Below are 25,639 nucleotides of genomic sequence, written 5' to 3'. Positions count from 1 at the left end.
GGAGTTTCGCTCTTGTTGCCCAGGCTGGAGTGCTATGGTACAATGGCACGATCTCAGCTCACTGCAACCTCTGCCTCCCAGATTCAAGCAATTCTCCTGCTTCAGCCTCCCAAGTAGCTGGGATTACAGGCAAGCATCACCACACCTGGCTAATTTTGTATTTTTAGTAAAGACGGGTTTTCTCCATGTTGGTCAGCCTTGTCTTGAACTCACGACTTCAGATGATCCACCCACCTCAGCCTCCCAAAGTGCTGGGATTACAGGCGTGAGCCACCACTCCCTGCCTTCAGCTCTAACCTTCTATCTTGCTTTTTTTTTCCATTGCAAACTGAATGGCCCGGGAGATATAAAAGCAATGCTGAATTATAGCTTTAAGAGACATATATTGGACTGTACATCAAGAATGCTGGTTTCTGGAGGGGCAGATTACATTACTAGTTAAGAGGACAAGTGCTGGGGTCCTTCATTCCTGAGTTTGGGAACTGAATTTAAGCCGATTCTTTTTTTTTTGAGATGGGCTCTGGCTGTGTTACCCAGGCCAGAGTGCACAGTGCAGAGTGCAGTGGCACAATCTCAGCACCCTGCAACCTCTGCCTCCTGGGTTCAAGCAATTCTTCTGCCTTGGACTCCCAAGTAGCTGGGACTACAGGAGCCCACCACCTCACCTGGCTAATTTTTGTATTAAAACAAATTTTTTTTAATTTTGTATTATTTTTTTGAGACAGTGTCGCTCTTGTTGCCCAGGCTGGAGTGCAATGGCGCAATCTTGGCTCACTGCAACCTCGGCCTCCCAAGTTCAAGTGATTCTCCTGCCTCAGCCTCCCGAGTAGCTGAGATTACAGGCATGTGCCACCATGCCTGACTAATTTTGTATTTTTAGTAGAGACAGGGTTTCTCCATGTTGGTCAGGCTGGTCTCGAACTCCCAACCTCAGGTGATCTGCCTGCCTCAGGCTCCCAAAGTGCTCCAAAGTGCTGGGATTACAGGTGTGAGCCACAGCATCCAGCTAATTTTTGTATTTTTAGTAGAGACGGGGTTTCACCATGTTGGCCAGGATGGTCTTGAACTCCTGACCCCAGTGATCTGCTCACCTTGGCCTCCCACAGTGCTGGGATTACAGGCATGAGCCACCTTACCCAGCCTGAATTTGGGCAGATTCTTAACCTCAATTTCTTCATTTATAAAAGAGGAATACTAAATTGTTTAATACAGATTCCTTAATACAAATTCTTTTTTTTTTTTTTTTTGAGATGGAGTCTCAATCTGTTGCCCAGGCTGGAGTACGGTGGCACGATCTCAGCTCACCTCAACCTTTGCCACCCAGGGCTTCAGCCTCCCAAGTCGCTGGGATTATAGGCGCCTGCCACTGCGCCCAGCTAATTTTTGTAGTTTTAGTAGAGACAGGATTTCACCATATTGGCCAGGCTGGTCTTGAGCTCCTGACCTCATGATCTGCCCGCCTCGGCCTCCCAAAGTGCTGGGATTACAGGGTGAGGCACCAGGCCCGGCAATACAAATTCTTAACACAAATTCCTTAATCTGTTTTATGAGATACTTTGTCACCTGCTCCTATTGCCTCTCTGATATCAAATGTTGCTACTCTCCCCCTGGCATTTATTCTTACTAATCTTTCAGACCTCACCCAGTATTGCTTCCCCAGAAGTGCCCTCTCAGATCCTCAAATCTGGGTGAATGACCTCCTACAATCCTCCCCTGCTTCCCTTGTTTTTATTATATGGTAAGCTTTGTTAGGCCAGAGCCTTCATTTTGTTAGCTATGGTAACTTAACCAAGTCATATTATTTGTTGAAATAAAGAGTTAATTTCTTGGACCTCAAGGATAGCCATTACTGCAGTTACAGAATTTTTTAATTAAATTTAAGAAGTATTTCAGATCCTTTTAGCTAGGAGATGTCTGGACGCGGTGTAGTTACAGCTAACACATTTGGAAGAGTATAAAACCAAAGTTCATTTTATTTATTCAGATGCTTTTAGGAACTATTCTTTGTGACCAGCATGTATTAAAAGTGTATCTGTCAAGATGAAACAAAAATTGAGAATTCCATCCTAAAGGATGCATTCCAGAAACGATTAGGGTTTTACTTTTCGAAATTGGCCTGCTTAGTATTAGCTTATATGTAAAATTTAATTCAAAAAGATTCATTTATGTCCCAGGACTTTTTTTTTTTCGAGACAGTGTCTCGCTCTGTTGCCCAGTCTGGAGTGCAGTGGCGCAATCTCAGCTCACTGCAACCTCTACCTCCCAGGTTCAAGTGATTCTCCTGCCTCAGCCTCCCGAGTAGCTGGGACTACAAGCACGTGCCACTATGCCTGGCTAATTTTTTGTATTTTTTAGTAGAGATGGGGAGTCACCACACCCGGCAAGGACTTTTTTTTTTTTTTTTTTTTTTTTTTTTTTTAAGAGATGGGGTCTTGCTCTGTTGCCAAGGCTGGAGTGCAGGCATGTGAGCTCAGCCCACTGCAGCCTCATCCTTCCTGGCTCAAGCGATCTTATCACCTCAGCCTACTGAGTAGCTGGGACCACAAGCATGTGCCACCACGCCTGGCTAATTTTGCTTATTTTTTGTAGAGACAAAATCTCATTGTGTTGTCCAGGGTGGGCTCAAATTCCTGAGCTCAAGCAGTCTTCCCACCTCAGCCTCCCGAAGTACTGGGATTACAGGCATGAGCCACCGCACCCAGCCTGTCCCAGGACTATTTCTGGGAAGGGGACCTGGTTGGCAAACAAGAAGTTATTTGTCTCTTCATATTTTTTCACCTTCCAAAAGACAAAATTGGTAAGAAAGCAGCAAAGCAGCAAAGGCTGATTTTAAAAGAACCGTTACATCTTTACAATCTTTATCAAATCCTCTTTGATATCAAATCTATATTGTGGGAGGTAATAATAAAGATATTTTCAAATTAACTCAGCATTCTGAGTAAGGACCTTTCACATGTTGTCTTGGGTTAATCATCTAGTGGTATTATGTGAAAATTTTCTCTTCTTGGCAATAAACGAAATATTTTTATCAAATAGATAATAGGCATAATTGCTTCAGGGCCTTAAAGTAGTAGAATTTATAGATGCTGAAAACTCAGCTTAAATTTTTTATTTTTTATTTTTTTTGAGACAGAGTCTCGCTCTGTCGCCCAGGCTGGAGTGCAGTGGTGGGATCTCGGCTCACTGCAAGCTCCGCCTCCCAGGTTCATGCCATTCTCCTGCCTCAGCCTCCCCAGTAGCTGGGACTACAGGCACCTGCCACCACGCCCGGCTAATTTTTTGTATTTTTAGTAGAGATGGGGTTTCACCGTGTTAGCCAGGATGGTCTCGATCTCCTGACCTGGTGATCTGCCCACTTCGGCCTCCCAAAGTGCTGGGATTACAGGCGTGAGCCACTGAGCCCGGCCAGCTTAAATTTTAACAAGCTTATTAGTTTAGTTATTTCTCCGATAGTGAGTAACCCAAAGGGCCCTATTTCAACCTAATATATATATATCTTAGCAAAGCAAGGCATGAGGAAAGTAACACAATGTCATCTTATAATTCTCTGAGACGGAAATTTAGTTTATACCCTAGGCAATGAAGTAGCTTAAAACTATTTAAATAGAATTGTACTCTACTGAGAATGATGATTTCCAATTTCATCCATGTCCGTGGGGGGAGGGGGGAGGGATAGCATTGGGAGATATACCTAATGCTAGATGACAAATTGGTGGGTGCAGCGCACCAGCATGGCACATGTATACATATGTAACTTACCTGCACGTTGCGCACATGTACCATAAAGCCTAAAGTATAATAATAATAATAATAATAATAATAATAATAAAAGAAAAAAAAAAGAAGAAGAAAAAAAAAAGAATTGTACTCTACTACGCATTGACAGGAAAAAAATTACAATTTCTTTGTGTCTTTTTTTTTTAATGGAGGCAGGGCCTCACTATGATGCCCAGGCTAGTCTTGAACTTCTGGGCTCCAGTGATCCTCCTGCCTCTGCCTCAGCTTTCCCAGTGGCTGGGATTATAGGTGTGCCACTGTACCTGGCTATTCCTCATGTCTTCTTTTTTTTTTTCCGGAGTCTCGCTCTGTCACCTAGGCTGGAGTGCAGTGGCGCGAACTCGGCTCACTGCAACCTCTGCCTCCTCGGTTCAAACAGTTCTCCTGTCTCAGCCTCCTGAGTAGCTGGGACTACAGGCGCATGCCATCACACCTGGCTAATTTTTGTATTTTTAGTAGAGGCAGGGTTTTGCCATATTGGTCAGGCTGGTCTCAAACCCCTGACCTCAGGTGATTCACCCGCCTTGGCCTTCCAAAGTGCTGGCATTACAGATGTGAGCCACTATGTCCGGCCTCTTCATGTTTTCTTAATAAAGTCATTGAGTGGGGTGATTATTACATTGGTGGTATGTTTTAAATTCATGTTATGTTAATGCTCTGAGATTACTCAAGGGATCTTTCATTCTTTGGAGTGATATGTAAATGTTGGGCTACAAAGTTATGGGAAGGATTTATTCCATTTCAAGGTCAGGGTTATGGTAGTTAGATAAATATTTCAGAAAAAGAAATACACAATATAGGGAATGCAAATTTTGGAAAATTTCTCCTCACATATGTTGCCTGGCACCTACTATTCAATATATTTTTCTTGACTGACTGACAATGAATGAATTAGTAAATTATATCAATCCAGGTCTTGTCCCCTATTCTTATCCCAACTCTGAATTAATAATCATTATTTTCTGAGCTTCAACCAATGATTTTAGATGCTTTTGCTCCCAAGTTTTGGCAGCTGGAATGGCTTTTAAAGTGCCTAATTAAGAACAGTTTGTTAATAATTATCTCTGAATAATTTCCTTCCCCCTTCTATTCCTTTTTTTTTTTTTTTTTTTGAGACAGAGTTTTGCTGTTGTTGCTCAAGCTGGAGTGCAATGGTGTGATCTTGGCTCACTGCAACCTCCACCTCCCAGGTTCAAGCTATTCTCCTGCCTCAGCCTCCAGAGTACCTGGGATTATAGGCATGCACCACCATGCCCACTTATTTTTTGTATTTTTAGTAGAAATGGTGTTTCACCATGTTAGCCAGGCTGGTCTTGAAGTCCTGACCTCAGGTGATCCGCCTACCTCGGCCACCAAAAGTGCTGGGATTACAGGCATGAACCACCATGCCTGGCCTCCCTCTTCTATTTTTTAAGCTGTCTTTATACTCTCCAAGTCTTTTACTATTTTTTATTCCTTAGGTTAGTTTTTATTAAATAAAAGAGAACAAAACTTTTTCTCTCTGCCTTTTAATAAATGTGACCCTTTCTGTCATCCTTTCCTTGATCCTTTCCAAATCAGTAACAGTTGCTGTAAGTGACGACTGAGAGACAGGACGCCAAATGCAATGGCTAAATTTAAAGAGCAGCGTTTGCACCTGTCGTTAACCGGCAATGACCAATCTCACGCCTACAATTTCCTCCATGCCCTGCCTGCCACCAAGTACAACCCATAGCCCAGATTCTATGTGTTCATGTGTAAATAAGTACTGATGAAGATTATATACATTATATCAAAATTGAGAACGAATATAGCTTTTTTTTTTCTTTTCTTTTCTTTTTTTTTTTTTAGGGATGGAGTCTTCCTATGTCACCCAGGCTGGAATGCAGTGGTATGATCATGGCTCACTGCAGCCTCAGCCTCCTGGGCTCAAGTGATTCTCCCACTTCAGCCTCCCAAGCAGCTGGGACTACAGACATGTGCCACCACACCAGGCTAATTTTAAAATTTTTTTGTAGAGATAGGGTCTCACTATGTTGCTCCCAGGCTGGTCTCAAACTCCTGGGCTCAAATGATCCTCCCAGCTTGGCCTCCCAACATGCTGGGATTACAGGTGTGAGCCACTGCATCCAGCCCCAAAAATAGCATTTTGACAATATATTAGTTTAGTTTAAGAGGAGCTGAAATTTGGACAAAACCCAGCATGATATAAAGATGTATGGGACCTTGAAGAAGGCAGACTAATATGGCTCAGTATTTGATGAATTTTTGAAGACTTTTAAGGGACAAAAATAATTTTTTTAGACTTGCCATACTTTGTGAAATTATTTTAGATATCAGCACTGGAAGCTCCTATAAATATAAGTGTTGTATAAAAGAGACAATCTAAGGAGTAACTGACATCATCTAAAGTTAGCTTCAATTAATTTGCCAGATTGGCACCTCTAACCTGGAAGAGCTCTGTAGGAGAAAGATAGTAATATAAACAATTTTGATATGAAATATACATAGAATGGTGAAAGAAGGGAACTGTGGCCCAGCCAGTCAAAATAGCCTAATTAAATAGATGTGATAATCAAGACCTATGACAGACCTATCAGTCAGATCAGCTCAGATCCAGGACCAAGATACTGAGATAGAAAGTCAAACAACAAATTATGAGAAGATGCAAGAGGGAGAGTTTAATTTTACTGGGACATTTACCCTCAGATGAGACCAAGCTGGTATTCAAAAGAACAGTAGGACAGGTGGCTACAGGGAGAGTAGGAGCAAAGAGTGGAGGTTGGAAGTGTCAGGGCATGTTCGGGGTACGGAGAGTAGATATCTGGGCAGGAGGCCGGGCGCAGTGGCTCATGCCTGTAATCCTAACACTTTGGGAGGCTGAGGCGGGTGAATCACATGGAGAAACCTTGTCTCTACTAAAAATACAAAATTAGCCGGGTGTGGTGGCACATGCCTGTAATCTCAGCTACTCGGGAGGCTGAGGCAGGAGAATCACTTGAACCCGGGAGGCAGAGGTTGCAATGAGCCGAGATCGCGCCACTGCACTCCAGCCTGGACCACAGCAGAGTGAGACTCCATCTCAAAAAAAAAAAAAAAAAAAAAAAGACATCTGGGCAGGGGATTGCTGAGAGAGGAGCCACTTTACCAATTTGGGATTTTTTTGTAGTTCAACCGTATTAGAGAAAGTTGTGATCTTTTGGCACTTTTAAATGCTCTGGAATGGATGGTGTTGGGTTTCATAAGAATGTGAGCCGAATTCTTATTCACTTAGGAGGTGTGGTTTATTTAAGTGTAAAATTAGTGTCCCACCCCTTGAATCACTTCTGATAGAGACAAAAGACTTCCTATATCAAGAAGTCTAGTAAGCAGAAGATTACAGGAGACCACACGTCAACGGAACACAAAAAGGACAGCTTTAAAGTATGCTGCCAACCTCTCAGATTCTGAGAAACATGAACAAAGATAATCCTGTTTGAACAAGCCCTGCCCTTCTCAACTCAATGTTTTCCTGGAGTTCGGCTCTCGACAGAAAAACTTGCAGATTGGATGTTCCTGACCTAAAACAATGTTAGATTATAAGGCCGCTAAGTTATAAAATGAATGTGGAGTCTGTCATCCTTTGGAGACCAGGACATGAGCCTCCTTCCACACAAAACATTTTACAGGGAATATATAAATCTATCTCTGACTTACTATTTTTATTTATTCATTTTTTTGAGACATAATCTTACTCTGTCATCCAGGCTGGAGTGCAGTAGCCCTATCATAGCTTACTGAAGCCTCCAACTCCTGGGTTTAAGGGATCCTCTCACCTCAGCCTCCTCAGTAGCTGAGAGTACTGACACGCATCACCACACCTGGCTAATTTTTTTGTAGAGCTAGGGTCTTGCCATGTTGCCCAGGCTGGTATCTCTGATTTAGAGTAGGGTTGAAATCTATATTAGAGTAAGGGAAATGGGAGTGTTGGAGGAAGAAAAAAGAGAAAAATGAGGAAGGAAAAATTGTGTGTGTGTGTGTGTGTGTGTGTGTGTTTGTGTGTGTGTGTGTGAAGTGAGAATAGATATAGATATAGACAGGAAAATATATGTCCTGCAATTTAAGAGTAGAACCCTTCTCAACTACACTGACTAGAAATATTTATGATCCAGAGGAGCTGACAGAAAAAAGACAGAAATCATCACAGAAACTAGGAAGTCATGGGAACAGGCGTGGTAGTGATGAAGAGATGACTGCAGGTGGATGTATGAGGAGAAATGGGAATAAAAACATCTGGAAAAACACTAAAGCATAGCCAGCAAACAGGTCCAGGCTGTGGTTCGTGATAAATATTGGAAGGCGAAACCCTTTCCTTTTGGCTTTCCTCTTCGTATACCTTTTCCTGTTAAATACTGCTGATTTCACTTGAATAATAATTCATATTATCAGTAAACAACGAAATGCAGCCCCTAGATCTCTGGGCAGATTCCTTTTATGCTTTCTTGATAATGTCAATGAACCATGTGCATCACCTACCCTAGCTATTCTGGAATGCTTAGGCAAATACTCCACTGAGTTGAGTCATACTTGAGAGCTGACGTCAGTGTACATTTTAGTAGAGAACCTAGTTAAGGTTTCATGGTCCAGGAAGCCTGTTCTGATTAGTTTTAGCTTAAAAAAAAAATAGTAGAGAACCTAGTTAAGGTTTCTTGCTCCAGGAAGCCTGTTCTGATCAGTTTTAGCTTAAAAAAAAAAAAAAAGATCAACCTGTGCTTAAGAGTTGGCACAGAAAACAATTCTGCAGCCATGTTGGTTTTAGTGACCATGTTTTTATAATTACAAAGTAATATGCAGGTGAGAACAATTTACTTTTCATATATATATAAATTGTAAGATGTGTATACATATACATCTTAAATTCAAGCAGACGCGAATACTTTAAACCATTCAGAAGAATAGCTACCCCTTAAAACTTCCCAGAGGTAACATGTTTTCTTCTGGAAATTACCATCTATCTATCTAAGTTATACATATATATAAATTACTATAAAAAGGGTCATCTATACTGTGTTATCTATATTATTTAAATGTATAGATAGCACCTGTAATCCCAGCATTTTGGGAGGCTGAGGTGGGAGAATCACTTGAGGTCAGGAGTTCAAGACCAGCCTGGCCAATGTGGTGAAACCCCCTTCCTTACCAAAAATACAAAAATTAGCTGGGCGTGGTGGTGCAACACCTGTATTCCCAGCTACTCAGGAGGCTGAGGCGAGAGGATCGCCTCTGAACCCAGGAGACAAAGGTTGCAGTGAGCCAAGATCGTGCCACTGCCCTCCAGCCTGGGCGATAGAGTGAGACTTCGTCTCAAAAAAATATATATATACATATATAAATAAAAATATATATCTAATAAAAAAGTATAGATACAATAATTTTTTTTTTTAAGAGAGAGGGTCTCGTTCTCTCACCCAGGCTAGAGTGCAGTGCCATGATCATAGCTCACCATAACCTCAAATTTCCTGGGCCCAAGCAAGCCTTCTGCCTCAGCCTCCTGAGTAGCTGGGACTACAGCCGTGCACCACCACACCCAGCTAATTAAAAAATATATATTTTTAGAGATAGGGTCTTGCTGTGTTGCCCAGGCAAGTCTCAAATGTGTGGTCTCAAGTGATCTTCCTGCCTCAGTCTCTCAAAGAGCTGGGATTACACGTATGAGCCACTGTGCTTGGCCCTCAATTTTTTAATGGTTGAATAATTTTCTGTTACAAAGTTAGTGTCTAATGTATTTAACCATTTCCCCATTGGAAGACATTGAGGTTTTCTTCAACTTCTTTCTCATGAAAGTCACAATTTTTAAAAGTTTTCTGTGGTTGTCTTGCCGTCCTTTTTAAATGTAGTATCTCTGGAGTGATCAGCACAATCTTTGGCACATAGCAGGTATGTTGATTCCCTTTCCTTCTCTCTCTATATAATGTGTGTGTATATACAGTCACACACACACACATATATTTATACATACACACACATAATTTTTTTCAGGTTTGAGAATGACTTTCTGTTGAGCTATCTACACTTTCTCCTTATCAGGGTTGGCCAACCAGCTCATATGAGATATGTCCTTTGCAGCTACGAAGAAGTTTTTCTCTGTGAGGAGATAATTGATATTTGTTTAAATTAATTGCTGGCCTTGGATTATCAACACCCAGAACTGAGTATAGTCAGTGAATCTTCAGATTTATACAGCCTATCTCTCTCTGGTGCATCAGTGATTTCATCTTAGTAGATAAAAGATGACACATTTTGGTAAATAGGTAGGAAGAAAACTTTTGCTAATACTGCCAATTTCATGTTTGTGCACTTAAAAGTATTATTTACTTAGTTCTTTTGCTAATGCATATGAGTAAATCTCACTGCAGGATGCACATCTAATTTTCATGCTTGGAAAAATAGAGTAAAGGCAGTTCTCGTAAAATTTCTTAAAGTGGAAAGTGGAAATGGAGCAATCCTGATTCATAGCTAGATCTGGTGAAGGCACAGAAAATAAAAACAAAACTAAAATCCATGGTGATCTCTGTAAGAAGGTGTGAAGGGGTGAGAGAGAAAATGGCACAGCATGGGTAAATACATCAAATGCAGTTGGGATAAATATAGATGGGTGGAAAATAATTGTAAGGGAAATTGTTCCAGGAATGTCATGGATTTCCAACTAGGGGGATTACTGTGTGCAGCTGTTGAATGGGGGCTCATTCTTAAGGTCTCAAGTTCCACCTGTTGGGCAATAAAGCCTTTTGAGTGAGTGACATGATATCTCTCCTGGAGAAGCCAATCATCTCACTGTTTTGGGGTAGGTGGGGCATAAGGATTAAACAAACAAAAAACTTCCACGTCATTTTTTAGCTATTCTTGGCCAAGAAGGTACCATTTCAGTCAAACTTTAAAGAATATTCTTAGAACAAGTGATAACATTTTCTTCGTATTTATGTGTGTGTTTTGTTTTTGTTTTAAATTTATCATCTAAGGCTACACTACAAAGATGTTTTCCAAAATTTAAAATAATGCTTGTATTTGCTTCCCAAACTATTTTCCTGCTCCAGATTTTAAAAAGAGGTGTGAGAATTTAATCAGCTCATAATAATAAACAGATAGCAAGGAAATACTCTTTTAAGGAAATTCAGGACCCAAAATCTTTCTTAGGAAGTATTCAAGGAGCCCTCATTGTGAGTTTAAGCGGAAAGAAGTTTTTTCAAAAGAAAGTGTTTGTTATTCCAAAGCGTATTCTGATAACTATTTTGGCAAAATTATGAAACATCATTAAAATAGCCTTTTACATGAATTTTTTTTTTTTTTTTTTTTTTTTTTTTTGAGACAGAGTCTCGCTGTCGCCCAGGCTGGAGTGCAGTGGCCCGATCTCGGTTCACTGCAAGCTCCGCCTCCTGGGTTCACACCATTCTCCTGCCTCAGCCTCCGGAATAGCTGGGACTATAAGCGCCCGCCACCATGCCTTGCTAATTTTTTGTATTTTTAGTACAGACGGAGTTTCACCGTGTTAGCCAGGATGGTCTCGATCTCCTGACCTCGTGATCCGCCCGCCTCTGACTCCCAAAGTGCTGGGATTACAGGCGTGAGCCACCGCGCCCGGCCTTACATGATTTTTTATTACGTTATTAATGTGTTCTGTTTCTGTAAATGCACACAAAGTCAAATATGGTAAAATAGTGCTGTTTCTGGAGAGTTTAAGAATATCAGTACAAAGGTGCTGTAAAAATGAATTGGGTATTTGAGATGTATACACGTCAGTTAATTCACTCTGATGGCATGTACTCATTTTGGGACTTTGATATTGTAATCGTTCTACCCCTCCTATATTATGCTACACATCACAGTCATTAGATCACTCCGTGATGCAGAGTTAATTTCAGCATATCTAAATATTATCAGTTATGAATGATAACTCTAGGCGTGTAGTTGAGAGTTACAGCATACACAGTTAATGGTTATTAATTTGGTGCCTATTTTGCCAACTTAGAACACTCACTTAGAACTCAACTTCGAACAAAGCTTTTCACAAATATCTATATCCCCCGTTACTCTTATCGTAGCTCTATTGTTGGTGAAGATAGCCGAACTGAACATGCCATCTCTATTGCTGTTATTTTCACGGGTTTGGGTGCCAATTACCGGTTCCCTAGAATTTGCCCGTAATTGACTATGTCCCACTATAGGTAACTCTGGAAGTGACTGGCAGCTTCCAATGTGGTTCTCCCGCCTGTCGATTGGACCTTGCAGGAAGCCCCGCCTCATCAACTCAGTCAAGGGCTTTAGTTGGCCCGGCGTCGGTGAGTGGCGGGTCTTAGCTCCGCCCCGGCCGTCCGCTGCGCTGCCTGGGTCGGCGCCGTTTCCAGTTGAGAGATGGCGGCCGCCGCAGGTAGATCGCTCATGCTGCTCCTCTCCTCTCGGGGCGGCGGCGGCGGGGGCGCCGGCGGCTGCGGGGCGCTGACTGCCGGCTGCTTCCCTGGGCTGGGCGTCAGCTGCCACCGGCAGCAGCAGCACCACCGGACGGTGAGCGAGCGCGCCCGGAGGCTCCGGGGAGGGCGGGGCGGCGCTGGCGTGTGGGAGCCGCCGGCGGGCAGGCCGCCGGGGCAGCAGGCGAGTTACCTCAACTCCCGGCCGCTCCGGAGGTTGCCGGTCACCGAGGAGCCGCCGTGCCCTTCAGGCGCCTGCGGCGGCGACCAGGAAGGGAGGGCGGGCGGGAGGAAGCCGAGAGGAGGAGGAGGGGCGACGGCGGGGATGTTCCCGCAGGACTGGGGACACCAGGGCGGGGAAGGCACGGGACTTGAACCTCTCCCCGACCCGCCCCCAATCGCGGTCCCTCCCTTCTTCGTTCTTAACAGCCCTGCCCCAAGGCTCCCGAACGGAGCCCGATGGAAGTTGTCCCCTTTCCCTCCTCCTCCGGGCGGGTTGGGGAGTTCTGAGTTGCCGCGGCCGCCTTGTGTGTGCCAGGAGAGTGGCAGTGCCATGCTGCTGGGAGCTGCCCCGGAGAGCAGCCCAGGACCCCGGCGGGGCCGCCCCTCGCCCTCTCTCGTCCCGGAGGGGTCGGGCAAGAAGGAAAATCAAACTTTATCCCCCTCTGTGACTTCCTGTGTGTGTGTGCATGGGGAACGGGCTCCCTCGAGATGGATGCTGCATTGCTTCAGGAGGCAAGCTTCATCCTCTTGGGTCCTTAAAGGTGCTTTTGGGGGTCCTTTCGAGGGCTACTGTATAAGCGTGTTCACGCGTGCTTGAAGCGGGAAGGGTGGGCAGCAGGCACAGGAGAAGCGAATATGACAAGTTGTTGACAGAGGCAGAGATTTGGTGGTTGTGTTAACCAGTTGTTGCTGGGTTTCATTGGCTGGCAGAAAAAGAGGATTTCTGTTTGAACACTCTTGGGTGAGTGTGTGTGTGAGAGAGAGAGAGACAGAGTGTGAGAGAATTTCTTTTTTCAATTGCAAGAGATGAATTTGGCATGGAGTTCTTAACCTAACAAGTCAGGAGGTTTCCTTCCCTTGGACTTCCTAGACCTATATGTGTTGGTCTCTGGCCAGCTCTGAGGGAAAGAATGTAGGTTTTATTTCCTGGGGCTGAGTTGTGTAGTGTGATTATTAGAGGATCACTGCAAACAGCTTGATAGGAGAAACTACAATAGTACCTTCAACCCTCAATAAACACATCACCTGCCTTGTTCTGATCATAGCTCTTAAGAGGAAGCTGAACTGGAGCTCTTCAGAGAGGATACTCCTAAGGCCAATGACAACATCAAAATCGAGTGCCTGAAAGAGCTATGAAAAGACCTAATGCTCTGCAAAAGCAAGGTTGTATTGTTATTATTAGTCATAGGTATGGACCGTAGCCTCATTCTTGTGAGAAGATTGTACCTCTTTTTATTTGGCATACTGGCATATTGCTTTGCCGAAGCTTTTGGGTGACAGCCAAGAGCTTTTCCACAGTTCAGTTTAATTTGCATGTTTCATAGCCTCTAGTTACGTGTTTTGTTCTCTTAAAAACATAAGGCCACCCCAAATTTTGATTGCATTCCCCTTTCCGTCAAACTACTTAAAGGCTTCCCAAGTTGTCCTTAAGTCCATATTTTGATAAGACGTCTTCTGACTTTGCACAGTTTTTAAGACTGTTTGGTTGTGATATTCATTTAGCATTTTTAAAAATTTGTGCCTTGTATATTTTCCACTGTGCAGATTTGTCAGGCTGTGAGTGTCTCCCTTGTGGGGATACTTCATGAAGGTGTTCTCTGTGCTATTCTAGGGTGGGTAAAAATGAAGTGTTGAATTTGTAACTGAAAGCACAATTAAAACGAAGTGTTATTTCTAAAGGGCAGGAATGTTATGGGAATGGTGACTTGTACATGAATTTAGAATTGTAAGATTTTGAAAAAAATTGCACCTGATTATTTAAAATATATAAACATTTTATTTTTCTACAATTCTTCTGAAGCCATCATGTATACAGCTATTTCCATAGGATAGTCTGTGATTCCTTACAATAAATTCCATTTAAAAGATATTGAGGCCCTGAAAAGAGAGAGACTTGGCCAAGGTTACGTTAGCTAATACGTAAGTTTTAGGACTCCCACTCATCTGAGATATTCTCACCCCTTATTGTGTTCTTTTTATTGTAAAGTGCACATGCTCCTTTACATCTCTCTCCTCCCTTATAAAATTTACTATCATCCATTAGGAAAGTATTGCTATTTCAAAACCCCATGAATAGGAATTCTCCTGTAAGTAGGTGTTGATTTGAGTACATATATTAGGTGAATATGGGAGCAAACAGCTTACCAGAAAGAATAGATGTTCTGGTAAAGGTCCCTGAGAGACACTAAGGTTGAATCTTGCTTGGGAGACATCCTGTGTATGTGCAGCAGATGGCAGTCTGCATTGGACTGGATCACAAGTCTAGTTTGTGCCACTTTTGTTCTGCTGTATGGTATGGTAAATTACAACCAGGGGGGCATAACCAGTTACGGCACTGCCTAATTTTTTGAGTGAGAAATTCATCTTTTCCAAGTTTCGAGAATGAGTCCAAAGCAATACAGTAGCTCAGCTAGTTGGTAAGTGCAATTATGAAGTTATAAACTTAGTTTGTCTCCTTCCCCTTCTCCATTAGTATGTCATTCAACTGAGTAAATAAGAGTAAAGGTACAGGGGCTTATTCAATATTTTTAGCACCATCTAGTGTAATTTTTTTCCTTCTCTCCGGCTTGTGACTGTAACCAAAACTGATGTAAAATGTTTGTTGCCTGCTTTTCTGCTTGGTTAGTGAAGGTGGCTGCTATTTTTAAGTATGATTCTTCGAAGAGGAACTGCCTTTCATTGTGAGCTTTGTAATTCCATTGCTAAAACAAACTGTTTCATCTCTGATTATGACAGCCCCACTGTTGGCATTTTCTAGCAGTTAACGGCTATGCTGAATTACTACATCTTTTACTTAAGTCTGTCATTGTCCTGTTACAGTTTGTGGCTGACTAGCTCTACTTTACACATCACAGTTCTTTTGGCAATGACATTGTTTCAGCTTAACCTGGAAGTTTTAACAGGTTACACTGCCTGACACAGAGGCAGGTCCTAATTCTTTAATTGAGTTCCTCATAGTCTGGCCCAATCTTATTATGCCAGATTCATCCCAGCACAAATACTCTGTTGTACTTAAGCTAGTCTCTGCGCTGTCCCTTACATACATACTAAACCTTTATGGATTTTTTTGTAGCTGAATTTCAGCCTTTATCACCCCTAATCACTCCTCTAGCCTTTAAGGTTCATTTCAGGTTACAGACTGTGATGTACAATTCCTTTTGAATCTAACATTCTCACTTTACACATGAGGAAACCTAATAAACTGAGGAAAGTCACTTGTTATGTTCGTGGTTATGAACAGACCAAGGATTAAAATTCCTTTACTTTTTTTTTTTTTTTTTGATACAAGGTCTTGCTTTGTCACCCAGGCTGGAGTTCATTGACACTGTCACAGCTCACTGCAATCTTGAACTCCTGGGCTCAAGCTGTCCTCCCACCTCGGCCTCTCCAAGTAATGTGCACCACCATGCCCAGCTAATTAAAAAAATTTTTTTTGGCTGGGTGCGGTGGCTCACACCTGTAATCCCAGCAACTAGGGAGGCTGAGGCAGGCAGATCAGGAGGTCAGGAGTTGGAGACCAGCCTGGCCAACATGGTGAAACCTCGTCTCTACTAAAAATACAAAAATTAGCCGGGCATGGTGGCAGGCGCCTGTAGTCCCAGCTACTCGGGAGGCTGAGGCAGGAGAATCACTTGAAACTAGAAGGCAGAGGTTGTAGTGAGCCAAGATCACGCCACTGCACTCCAGCCTGGGCGAAAGAGTGAAACTCTGACTCAAAAAAAATTTTTTTTTTTTTTGGTAGAGACAGGGTATTTCTACCAGGCTGGTCTCGAACTCCTGGACTCATCCTCCCAAAGAGCTAGTATTATATATGTAAGCCACTATATCTGGCCAAAAATTCCTTTAAATGGAGATGGATTCAAGAATTCCTAGTGTGAAGATCTGGCCTAAAATTCCTTTAAATGGAGACGGATTCAATAATTCCTAGTGTGAAGATGATACTTTCAGGGATAATTTCTATAGTTCGTTACTAGAAAAGTTTCTCTAAATGTGTAGAGAAAAAAACAATTCCTAGTTTGAATCTTGATTTGTGTAATTCCTGGCTCTTAACCCTTTTGTATTGTTTTATTCTGTCGTCTCTGAATTCTGATGGGATTTATTATCTTTAGGACACAGATTGACACTGACATGATTTCTAAATGTTTTATTTGTGGGCATCTAATCTTACTGGGGAGATAAAGCAATGATGTGTATCTTATTACCTTTGTGGCTTATAGACTCTAGCACAATGCTGGGTACATAGGTGACACTCAGACAAGCATTAATTAGCTATGCACCCCTTTTTCTGCTTGCTAGGGAAAAGATATGCCCTTTATCTCCTCTCCCTATCCCCCTACCCTCAGTTTGGCTTGCTTAATAGCCTTCCTTAGGTAGCCAAATTTGGAGAATTGCTTTAAGCTTAGTATTGCCAGTGCTGTCTTTGGTTGTATATTACACTTCTTTATGGTGGATTGATGGAAAGAGTTGGTACCATTGGATTAGCTCAGCGGTGGTCATTAGCTTTCTGACAGTAGCCAGCAAAAGTATAGTAATTACCCAGATTATTACAAGTATATGTTTGAATCAGATTCCACATTTGTTGGTTTATTCTATATTAAGATTTTGAGAGTTCTGGATAAATATGTTTAAGAACAGACTTCTTCTATTTATTTATGTATTTATTTTAGATGGAGTGTTGCTCTGTTGCCCAGGCTGGGCTCCACCTCCTGGGTTCAAGTGATTTTCCTGTCTCAGCCTCCCAAGTAGCTGGGCTTATAGGCACGTGCCACCATGCCCGGCTAATTTTTGTATTTGTAGTAGAGACTGGGTTTCGCCATGTTGGCCAAGCTGGTCTCGAACTCCTGGCCTTGGGTAACCCACCTGCCTTGGCCTCCCAAAATGCTGAGATTACAGGCATGAGCCACTACCCCCAGGCCAGACTTCTTCTTCTTTTTTTTTTTTTTTGTTTTGAGACAGAGTCTTGCTCTGTTGCCCAGGCTGGAGTGCAGTGGCGTGATCTCGGTTCACTGCAACCTCCGCCTCCCGGGTTCAAGTGATTCTCCTGCCTCAGCCTCCCAAGTAGCTGGGATTACAAGTGTGCACCACCATGCCTGGCTAATTTTTTTGTATTTTTAGTAGAAACGGGGTTTCACCATGTTGGTCAGGCTAGTCTTGAACTCCTGACCTTGTGATCCACCCACGTTGGCCTCCCAAAGTGCTGGGATTACAGGTATGAGCCACCGCGCCTGGCTGACTTCTTTTATTTTTAAGGAAGCAACCATTCTTTTTATTTTTTATTTTTTTTAGAGATAGTCTTGTTCTCTTAACCAGGCTACGGTGCAGTGGTGTGGTCATAGCTTGCTGGAGCCCTCAACTCCTGGGCTTAAGCAGTCCTCCCACTTCAGCCTCTTGAGTAGCTAGGTATATAGGCACGTGTCACCGTGCCTAGCTCATAAAAAGAATTTTTTTTTTTTTTGTAGAAACAGTCTTGCTATGTTGCCCAAGCTGGTTTCTTAACTCCTGGCTTCAATAGATCCTCTCACTTTAGCCTCCCAGAGTGCTGGGATTACAGGCATGAGCTACCACATCCAGCACAAAATCTTGCTTACTTTAAAACTCATAAAATATCTGAATAAATGAACTTAGATATCTTAAAATTCTGATTATTTGAACTTTTCTAAGTCCCAAGTGGCTTTTCTTTATGCTTTATGTAACTCTTTTTTTTTTTAACATGAAATCTAAATAGAAAATACAGCATCAAGAGTGGTTTAAGTCAAAGGCAATACATTGGTAGGAAATCATTCAGATGATGTTATCAATGAAATGCCATTTTATTTCAACTTCAAATGTGAGGTAGCCCTAAAACAAAAAAAAAATTTGCTATCAACTGCTAGGATGTTTTTATTTCTTCTTATGTTTTAGCTTTGCATCCCTATAGATTTTCTTAAAAATTACTGTTTGTTTTCCTGTGATTAAGGTCAAGATTACCTTTTAATATCTCAGGATAGCTGTTAGAATAGAGGATTCAAAGGCTGATAGCCTTTGAATCTTTTATTGTTTTTTTGAGACAGAGTCTAACTCTGTCGCCCAGGCTGGAGTGCAGTGGCATAATCTTGGCTCACTGCAACCTCCACCTCTCGGGTTCAAGCGATTCTTCTGCCTTAGCCTCCCGAGTAGGTGGGGCTAAAGGCATGCGCCACCACGCCCAGCTAATTTTTGTATTGTTAGTAGTGATGGGGTCTCACCGTGTTGGACAAGCTGGTCTTGAGCTCCTGACCTCAGGTGATCGGCCTGCCTCGGCCTCCCAAAGTGCTGGTATTACAGGCGTGAGCCACCATGCTCAGCCCTTTATTCTTTTTTTTTTGAGACGAGGTCTTACTCTGTTGCCTAGGCCGGAGTATAGTAGTGTGATCACAGCTCACCGCAGCCTTGAACTCCTGGGCTTAAGTGATCCTCCGACCTCAGCCTTTTGAATAGCTAGGACTACAGGCACAATCCACCACACTGGGCTAATTTTTAAATTTTTTGTAGAGATGAAGTCTCACTATGTTGCCCATGTTGGTCTTGAACTCCTCGACTCAAGCAGTCCTCCTGCCTTGGCCTCCCAAAGTACTGGGATTATAGGGTGAGCCACCGTGCCCAGACTCTTTATTCTTTGATTAATGCCATACCATGGCTCATGGATATATTAGAGTTACTAGGATAACATGTTAGGAAAACTAAGATGTTACCGTGAAAGTTGTGCACTTTAAAGAATCTTAAGCGTTTGCCGGGCGTAGTAGCTCATGCCTGTAATCCCAGCACTTTGGGAGGCTGAGGCAGGCGGATCGTGAGGTCAGGAGTTCGAGACCAGCCTGACCAACATGGTGAAACCCCATCTCTACTAAAAATACAAAAAAATTAGCTGGGTGTGGTGGTGCGCGCCTGTAATCCCAACTACTCGGGAGGCTGAGGCAGGAGAATTGCGTGAACCCGGGAGACGGAGGTTGCAGTGAGCCGAGATCATGCCACTGCACTCCAGCCTGGGTGACAGAGTAAGACTCCGTCCCAGAAAAAGGAAAAAAAAAGAACCTTAGTGATTAGAGTTCACTAAGACCTTATATTGAGGAAACAAGAGTATGAGTGGTGAAATGGCTTTTTTTTTTTTTTTATTAAGATGGAGTCACGCTGTCGTCCCTGCTGGAGTGCAGTGGCGCTATCTCTGCTGTCTGCAGTCTCCGTCTCCTGGGTTCAAGTGATTCTGCTGCCCCAGCCTCCTGAGTGGCTGGGACTACAGGTGCGCGCCACCGCCCCCTGCCGATTTTTGTATTTTTAGTAGAGATGGAGTTTTGCCATGTTGGTTAGGCTGGTCTTGAACTACTGACCTCAGGTGATCTGCATATCTTGGCCTCCCAAAGTGCTGGGATTACAGGCGTGAGCCACTGTGCCCGGCCGAAATGGTTTTTTTCTTAGTAGCTCAGCATGTTAATACAGAACTGGAAATGGGTCACGCATCTTCTCATTTTCCTATTCAATTCTTTTCCTACTAAATTACACAATTCTTTGTTTCATTTAAAACACTTAAGCTGAGAGTGGTTCTAAAAAGTGGATTGTGGTCAAATTCTTTTTTTTTTTTTTTTTTTGAGATGGAGTTTCGCTCTTGTTGCCCAGGCTGGAGTGCAATGGTGTGATCTCGGCTCACCGCAGCCTCTGCCTCCAGAGTTCAAGCGATTCTCCTGTCTCAGCCTCCTGAGTAGCGGGGATTACAGGCACCTGCCACCACGCTGGGCTAATTTTTTGTATTTTTATTGGAGACAAGATTTTGCCACGTTGGCCAGGCTGGTCTTGAACTCCTGGCCTCAGGTGATCCCCCCACTTCAGCCTTGGAAAATGTTGGGATTACAAGGCGTGAGCTACTGTGCCCGGCCAAATTCTTAAAGTACCTAACTTCAAAGTCAGTCTCGAATAATTACTCTCTAATTTAGATTAAGCTTGATAATAACTGTTAAAAAAACCTTTCCTCTGTAGGTTGAACACAAAAGGAAAACAATGCATTTATTTCACTGCACTTTGTTAAATGCTTGCAGTTAGCCTGTGTAAAAATGAAAGTTGGCTTCAAGCAAATTAATTTTAATAAGTTTAGTGAATTATTGGTCCAAAAACTATGTACACACTTGAATCTTTTATATTGATAAAAATATAACTTCATAAATTTTTTCACCAATTGGGTCTAAAGCATGCTAAAGGTGGAACTTTTTCTAATGCAGTTCTGGAATAATTTGATGATATGACATTGCATTTTGACATCTCAAAGATATGAGCCTTTTCCAAAGGTTCTTTAATGATGTTAATACTATTTATTAATCCAGAAGAGTGGGTATTAATTTTTATGCTTTGTTCCTAAAGTTTTCAGTTTTTATGTATTTTTTCTTGCTATTTATTTTCCACTTTATTGTTTGAGGAATGTTTGTAATAATCATCAGAAAATTACTGAGGAGTCCATTAGGTGTTTGAGACTGTGTAGACGACAGTTGAAACTGTGTAGACGACAGTCCTGAACTGTACTGCCTTGTAGGTATCAATATCATTTAAACTTCTTTTTTGCCTGCTGAGACACACCTACTTTGTACCTCTTTTCCATGATAAGTAATGTTAGAGGATGTTTAAGAGCACTGTATTAATATCTGCTTTAAACTTCAGTTCAGAGAAAGTTAGTATGACTGATAAATTGTCAGATAATAAGAGAGCATATAGGTTAGCTTGAACCACCTGGTTTCTATAGATAGAGGAATAGATATAGAAGAAACCATCTAAGACCTGAGGACATTGTTACTTCATTTAATTTTTACCATAACCCTATGAGAGGTATTATCCCAGTTGTATAGTTTTAAGTCATAAACTGGTTTAGTGCTAGGGATGCACTGAAAGGCAGGACACATGTTTTGGATTTAAGCCTAAGTCTGGCTAGAGTGAAAACTGTACTGTTCTGGGTGTCAGTGTGGGTCATCCTTCCTTTTCCTTTCTGCTCCTGTAGCATGTTCTTCCTCAAGCATCTACTGCTGTTTTCCTTCAAGAGATCTCGACATCCTTCCTACTGACTACATTTCTTTTTGTTTTGAGATGGAGTCTCGCTCTGTCGCCCAGGCTGGAGTGCAGTGGCGCTATCTTGGCTCACTGCAAGCTCCGCCTCCCAGGTTCACGTCATTCTCCTGCCTCAGCCTCCCAAGTAGCTGAGACTACAGGTACCTGCCACCACACCCAGCTAATTTTTTGTATTTTCTTTTTAGTAGAGACGGGGTTTCACCATGTTAGCCAGGATGGTCTCGATCTCCTGATCTCGTGATCTGCCCACCTCGGCCTCCCAAAGTGCTGGGATTACAGGCGTGAGCCACCGTGCCTGCCCCCCACTGACTACATTTCTTAAATTTCTTTCCTCACCCTCTCCTCCAGGTGTTAGCTGTTAGAGGTCTAAGATATGTGCTTCTTGGAGATATTCCTAATTTAGTTTGGATTTCTAAAATGTCCCACCCAGCCGGGCGCTGTGGTTCATGCCTGTAATCCCAGCCTTTTGGGATACCGAGATGGGGGAATCACCTGAGGTCAGGAGTTCAAGACCAGCCTGGCCAACATAGTGAAACCCCATCTCTATTAAAAATACAAAAAAATTAGCCAGTCATGGTGGGGAGCGCCATAATTCCAGCCACTTGGGAGGCTGAGGCAGGAGAATTGCTGGAACCCGGGAGGCAGAGGTTGCAGTGACCCGAGATCGCACCACTGCACTCCAGCCTGGGCGACAGAGCAAGACTCTGTCTCAAAAAAAAAAAAAAAAGGAAGAAGAAGAAAAAGAAAAAAATAAGTCACACCCAGTAAACCTGGTAATTATTGAGTTGCTTCTATACCAGATGCTTTTATAACATTCTCTAGTTACTCTACAACAGTCCTTCTGGCAAAATACTATTCCCATTGTATAGATGGAAAATGAAGACTTAGAAGGGTTTGGTAACCTGGAGACATTCAGAAAATATCTGTGGAACTCCTGCATTTTGTGAGGCACTGCCCTGGGCATTGGAGAGAGAGATGCCTTTGTGGTGGTCCTAAAAGACTTCACAGTCTGGCCAGGAGACATTGTACAAACAGACTATAAGTGGCTGTGCTGCTTTTTTTTCTAAAGAATGTTCAGTGGGAGCACTTAGGACCTACCTGTGAGAGCTGAGGAAGGCTTCACAGAAGAGGTCTTGCTTAAGAGGAAACATTTGGGGCCAGGCGCAGTGGCTACGCCTGTAATCCCAAAGCTTTGGGAGGCTGAGGCGAGTGGATCACCTGAGGTCAGGAGCTCAAGACCAGCCTGGCCAACATGGTGAAACCCCATCCCTACTAAAAAAATACAAAAATTAGCTGGGTGTGGTGGTGTGCGCCTGTAGTCCCAGCTACTCAGGAGGCTGAGGCAGGAGAATCACTTGAACCCAGAGGCAGAGGTTGCAGTGAGCTGATATGGCGCCATTGCACTCCAGCCTGGACAACAAGAATGAAACTGTGTCTCAAAAAAAGAAAAAAAAAAAAGCAAACATTTGGAAATATAATGTGACTGGAAAAGCATGGTCAGCATTCCGGGCAGCACCAATCTGACATGACCTCATGAGGGAGTAAGATGTATTTGAGAAGCAGCCACTGGTTTGTTACAACTGGAGTATGGGCAAGAATAGCTGGAGATTAGGCTGGACAATAGTAGTCATACCAATGATAATATTTTTCAAGTATATCATGTGCCAAGAATTTTACATAGATTATCTCATTTAATTCTTGTGATACACTATGACCCAGCTACTGTTCTTATCCTCATTTTATAGATAGTGAAACTAAGTTACCCACTGAGTTAAATGATTTGCCCAGAGTCACAGCAAATCATTACTGTGTCACTTAACAAAGTGACACACAGTAAGTGACTTACCCACGATCGCACAGTTAGCAGATGTCACACCCTAGCATATAAACCCCCAAACAGTGAGATCCTGTCTCTTAACCACTGTTTCTATGGTGAGGGATCAGACTATGAAGGGACTTCTGAAGAAATTGAAATTTTGTTCTGTAGGTCAGCGTTTTTATGTTTTGTTTTTAACTCAGCCCACAGTAGATGTACATTTTACACTGTAACCCAGTTATGTGTGTGCATTGTACACACATAAAACTAAAGAAACGTGGCTGGGCATGGTGGCTCACGCCTGTAATCCCAGCACTTTGGGAGGTGGAGGCAGGCAGATCACTTGAGGCCAGGAGTTTGAGACCAGCTTGGGCAACATGGTGAAACCAACCTAATACAAAAATTAGCCTAGCATGGTGGCATACACCTGTAATCCCAGCTACTCCAGAGGCTGAGACGTGAGAATTGCTTGAACCCAGGAGGCAGAGGCTGCAGTGAGCAGAGATCACTGCATTCCATTCTGGGCGACAGCAAGACTCTGTCTCAAAAAAAAAAACAGAACTTAAGAAAAGTTTCATGAAATAATATTTTTTACTATGTATTTTATATAGTTTCTGTTCCGTTTTGTTAAAGAAATACTAGTTGAGACCTAAATTGATTTTACATCTTAAGCCATAGTTTGAAAAAATACTGCTTGTCCATAGATGAACCTCTGAAGAATTTCAAGTGGGAGAATCAGATGATCAGGTAGGTAACGCTGGCAGCAGAATGAAGGCCAGGTGGAAAGGATGGGACCAGAGAGGTAGAAGGACCGATAAGGAGCATCTCACTGGACCAAGGAAAAGATGCCTGAACTAGGACAGTAGCATTGTAGATAGAGAAAAGGGAAGAGAGAAGAGAGATTTAGGAAGTAGAACTGATAGAACTTGGTGATTGAATGTAGACTATCACTTACTACCAGTAGAAAGGCCATTCAATTCACAGTCTGTCTGACTTTATTACTCAGGCACTGAAACTATTTCTTGACCTTCGCTGAGTGTGCCTTTTTACAATCATGTTAAATATGCTTTTTTTCTATGCCTCTAATTTTGTATTTAAAACTGTGCTGACCTGCTAAAATTTTAAATTTTAACCTGATTTAAAATTTGTGATTTTATTTTTTATTTTTTAAATTAAATTAAAACTTTCCTAGAGACAAGGTCTTCCTCTGTCACCCAGGCCAGAGTTCATGGCACCATTATAAATCACTATAGCCTCGAACTCCTGAGCTGAAGGGATCCTCCTGCCTCAGCCGCCCGAGTAACTGGGACTACAGGCATGCACTGCCATGCCTGGATAATTTTTTTTTTTTTTTTGAAACGAAGTCTCGCTCTGTAGTCCAGGCTGGAGTGCAGTGGCGCTATCTCAACTCACTGCAACCTCCACCTCCTGGGTTCTGGTTCAAGCAGTTCTCCTGCCTCAGCCTCCCAAGTAGCTGGGATTACATGGACGTGCCACCATGCCCAGCTAATTTTTGTGTTTTTAGTAGAGATAGGGCTTCACCATGTTGGCCAGGCTGATCTTGAACTCCTAACCTTGTAATCCGCCCGCCTCAGCCTCCCAAAGTGCTGGGATTACAAGCATGAGCCACCGCACCCAGCCACCTGCATAATTTTAAAATTTTTTGTAGAGGTGAGGGTCTTGCTGTGTTGCCCAGGCTGGTCTCAAACTCCCGGCTTCTAGTGATCCTCCTGCCTTGGCCTCCCAAAGTGCTGGGATTACAGATGTGAAGCACTGTGCCTGGCCAAAACAAATTTTTTTAAAAAAATTTTACTTTAAGTTGTGGGATATGTGTGCAGAATGTGCAGGTTTGTTACATAGGTGTACATGTGCCATGCAAAAAAATTTTTTTATTTTAAAATTCATATATCAAAAATCAGATGGCTACCTTATTTTCTTGTGCCTGCTTCCCCTACTCTGTTCCATAGAATTTGAACGATTTGCATAGCATTATGAAAATATTTGTTGAAAGGATATATTCTGGGTTGGGTGCTATGGCTCACGCCTGTAATCCCAACACTTTGGGAAGCTGAGGTGGGTGGATCACTTGAGGTCAGGAGTTCGAGACCAGCCTGGAAAACATGGTAAAACCCTGTCTCTACTAAAAATACAAAAAAAAAGACTGGGCTCAGTGGCTTATGCCTGTAATCCCAGCACTTTGGGAGGCTGAGGCGGGCAGATCACCTAAAGTCAGGAGTTCGAGACCAGCCTGACCAACATGGGGAAACCCCATCTCTACTAAAAATACAAAAATTAGCTGGGTGTGGTGGCACATGCCTGTAATCCCAGCTACTTGGGGAGCTGA

General features: G+C 42.7%; 1 protein-coding gene and 1 pseudogene across 2 annotated transcripts in view; both read left to right on the top strand.

Annotated features, from left to right (window-relative positions):
• Positions 1-12,073: 12,073 nt before the first annotated feature.
• MCU (mitochondrial calcium uniporter) overlaps positions 12,074-25,639 on the top strand; it is a 203,187-nt gene continuing 189,621 nt past the window's right edge. Inside the window, exon 1 of one of the 2 annotated variants that reach the window (XM_054435583.2) lies at positions 12,074-12,294. In XM_054435583.2, coding sequence (XP_054291558.1) covers positions 12,145-12,294 — 150 coding nt within the window. In that variant the 5' untranslated portion in view covers positions 12,074-12,144. The remainder of the gene's footprint in view (positions 12,295-25,639) is intronic. The other variant, XM_063670500.1, reaches the window with a different exon arrangement.
• LOC129007054 (small nucleolar RNA U3) lies at positions 16,352-16,514 on the top strand (annotated as a pseudogene).

The sequence above is a fragment of the Pongo pygmaeus genome, chromosome 8, assembly GCF_028885625.2.
Source record: "Pongo pygmaeus isolate AG05252 chromosome 8, NHGRI_mPonPyg2-v2.0_pri, whole genome shotgun sequence".
Classification (NCBI taxonomy): Eukaryota; Metazoa; Chordata; class Mammalia; order Primates; family Hominidae; genus Pongo; species Pongo pygmaeus.
This window is presented reverse-complemented; position numbering and strand designations above follow the sequence as displayed.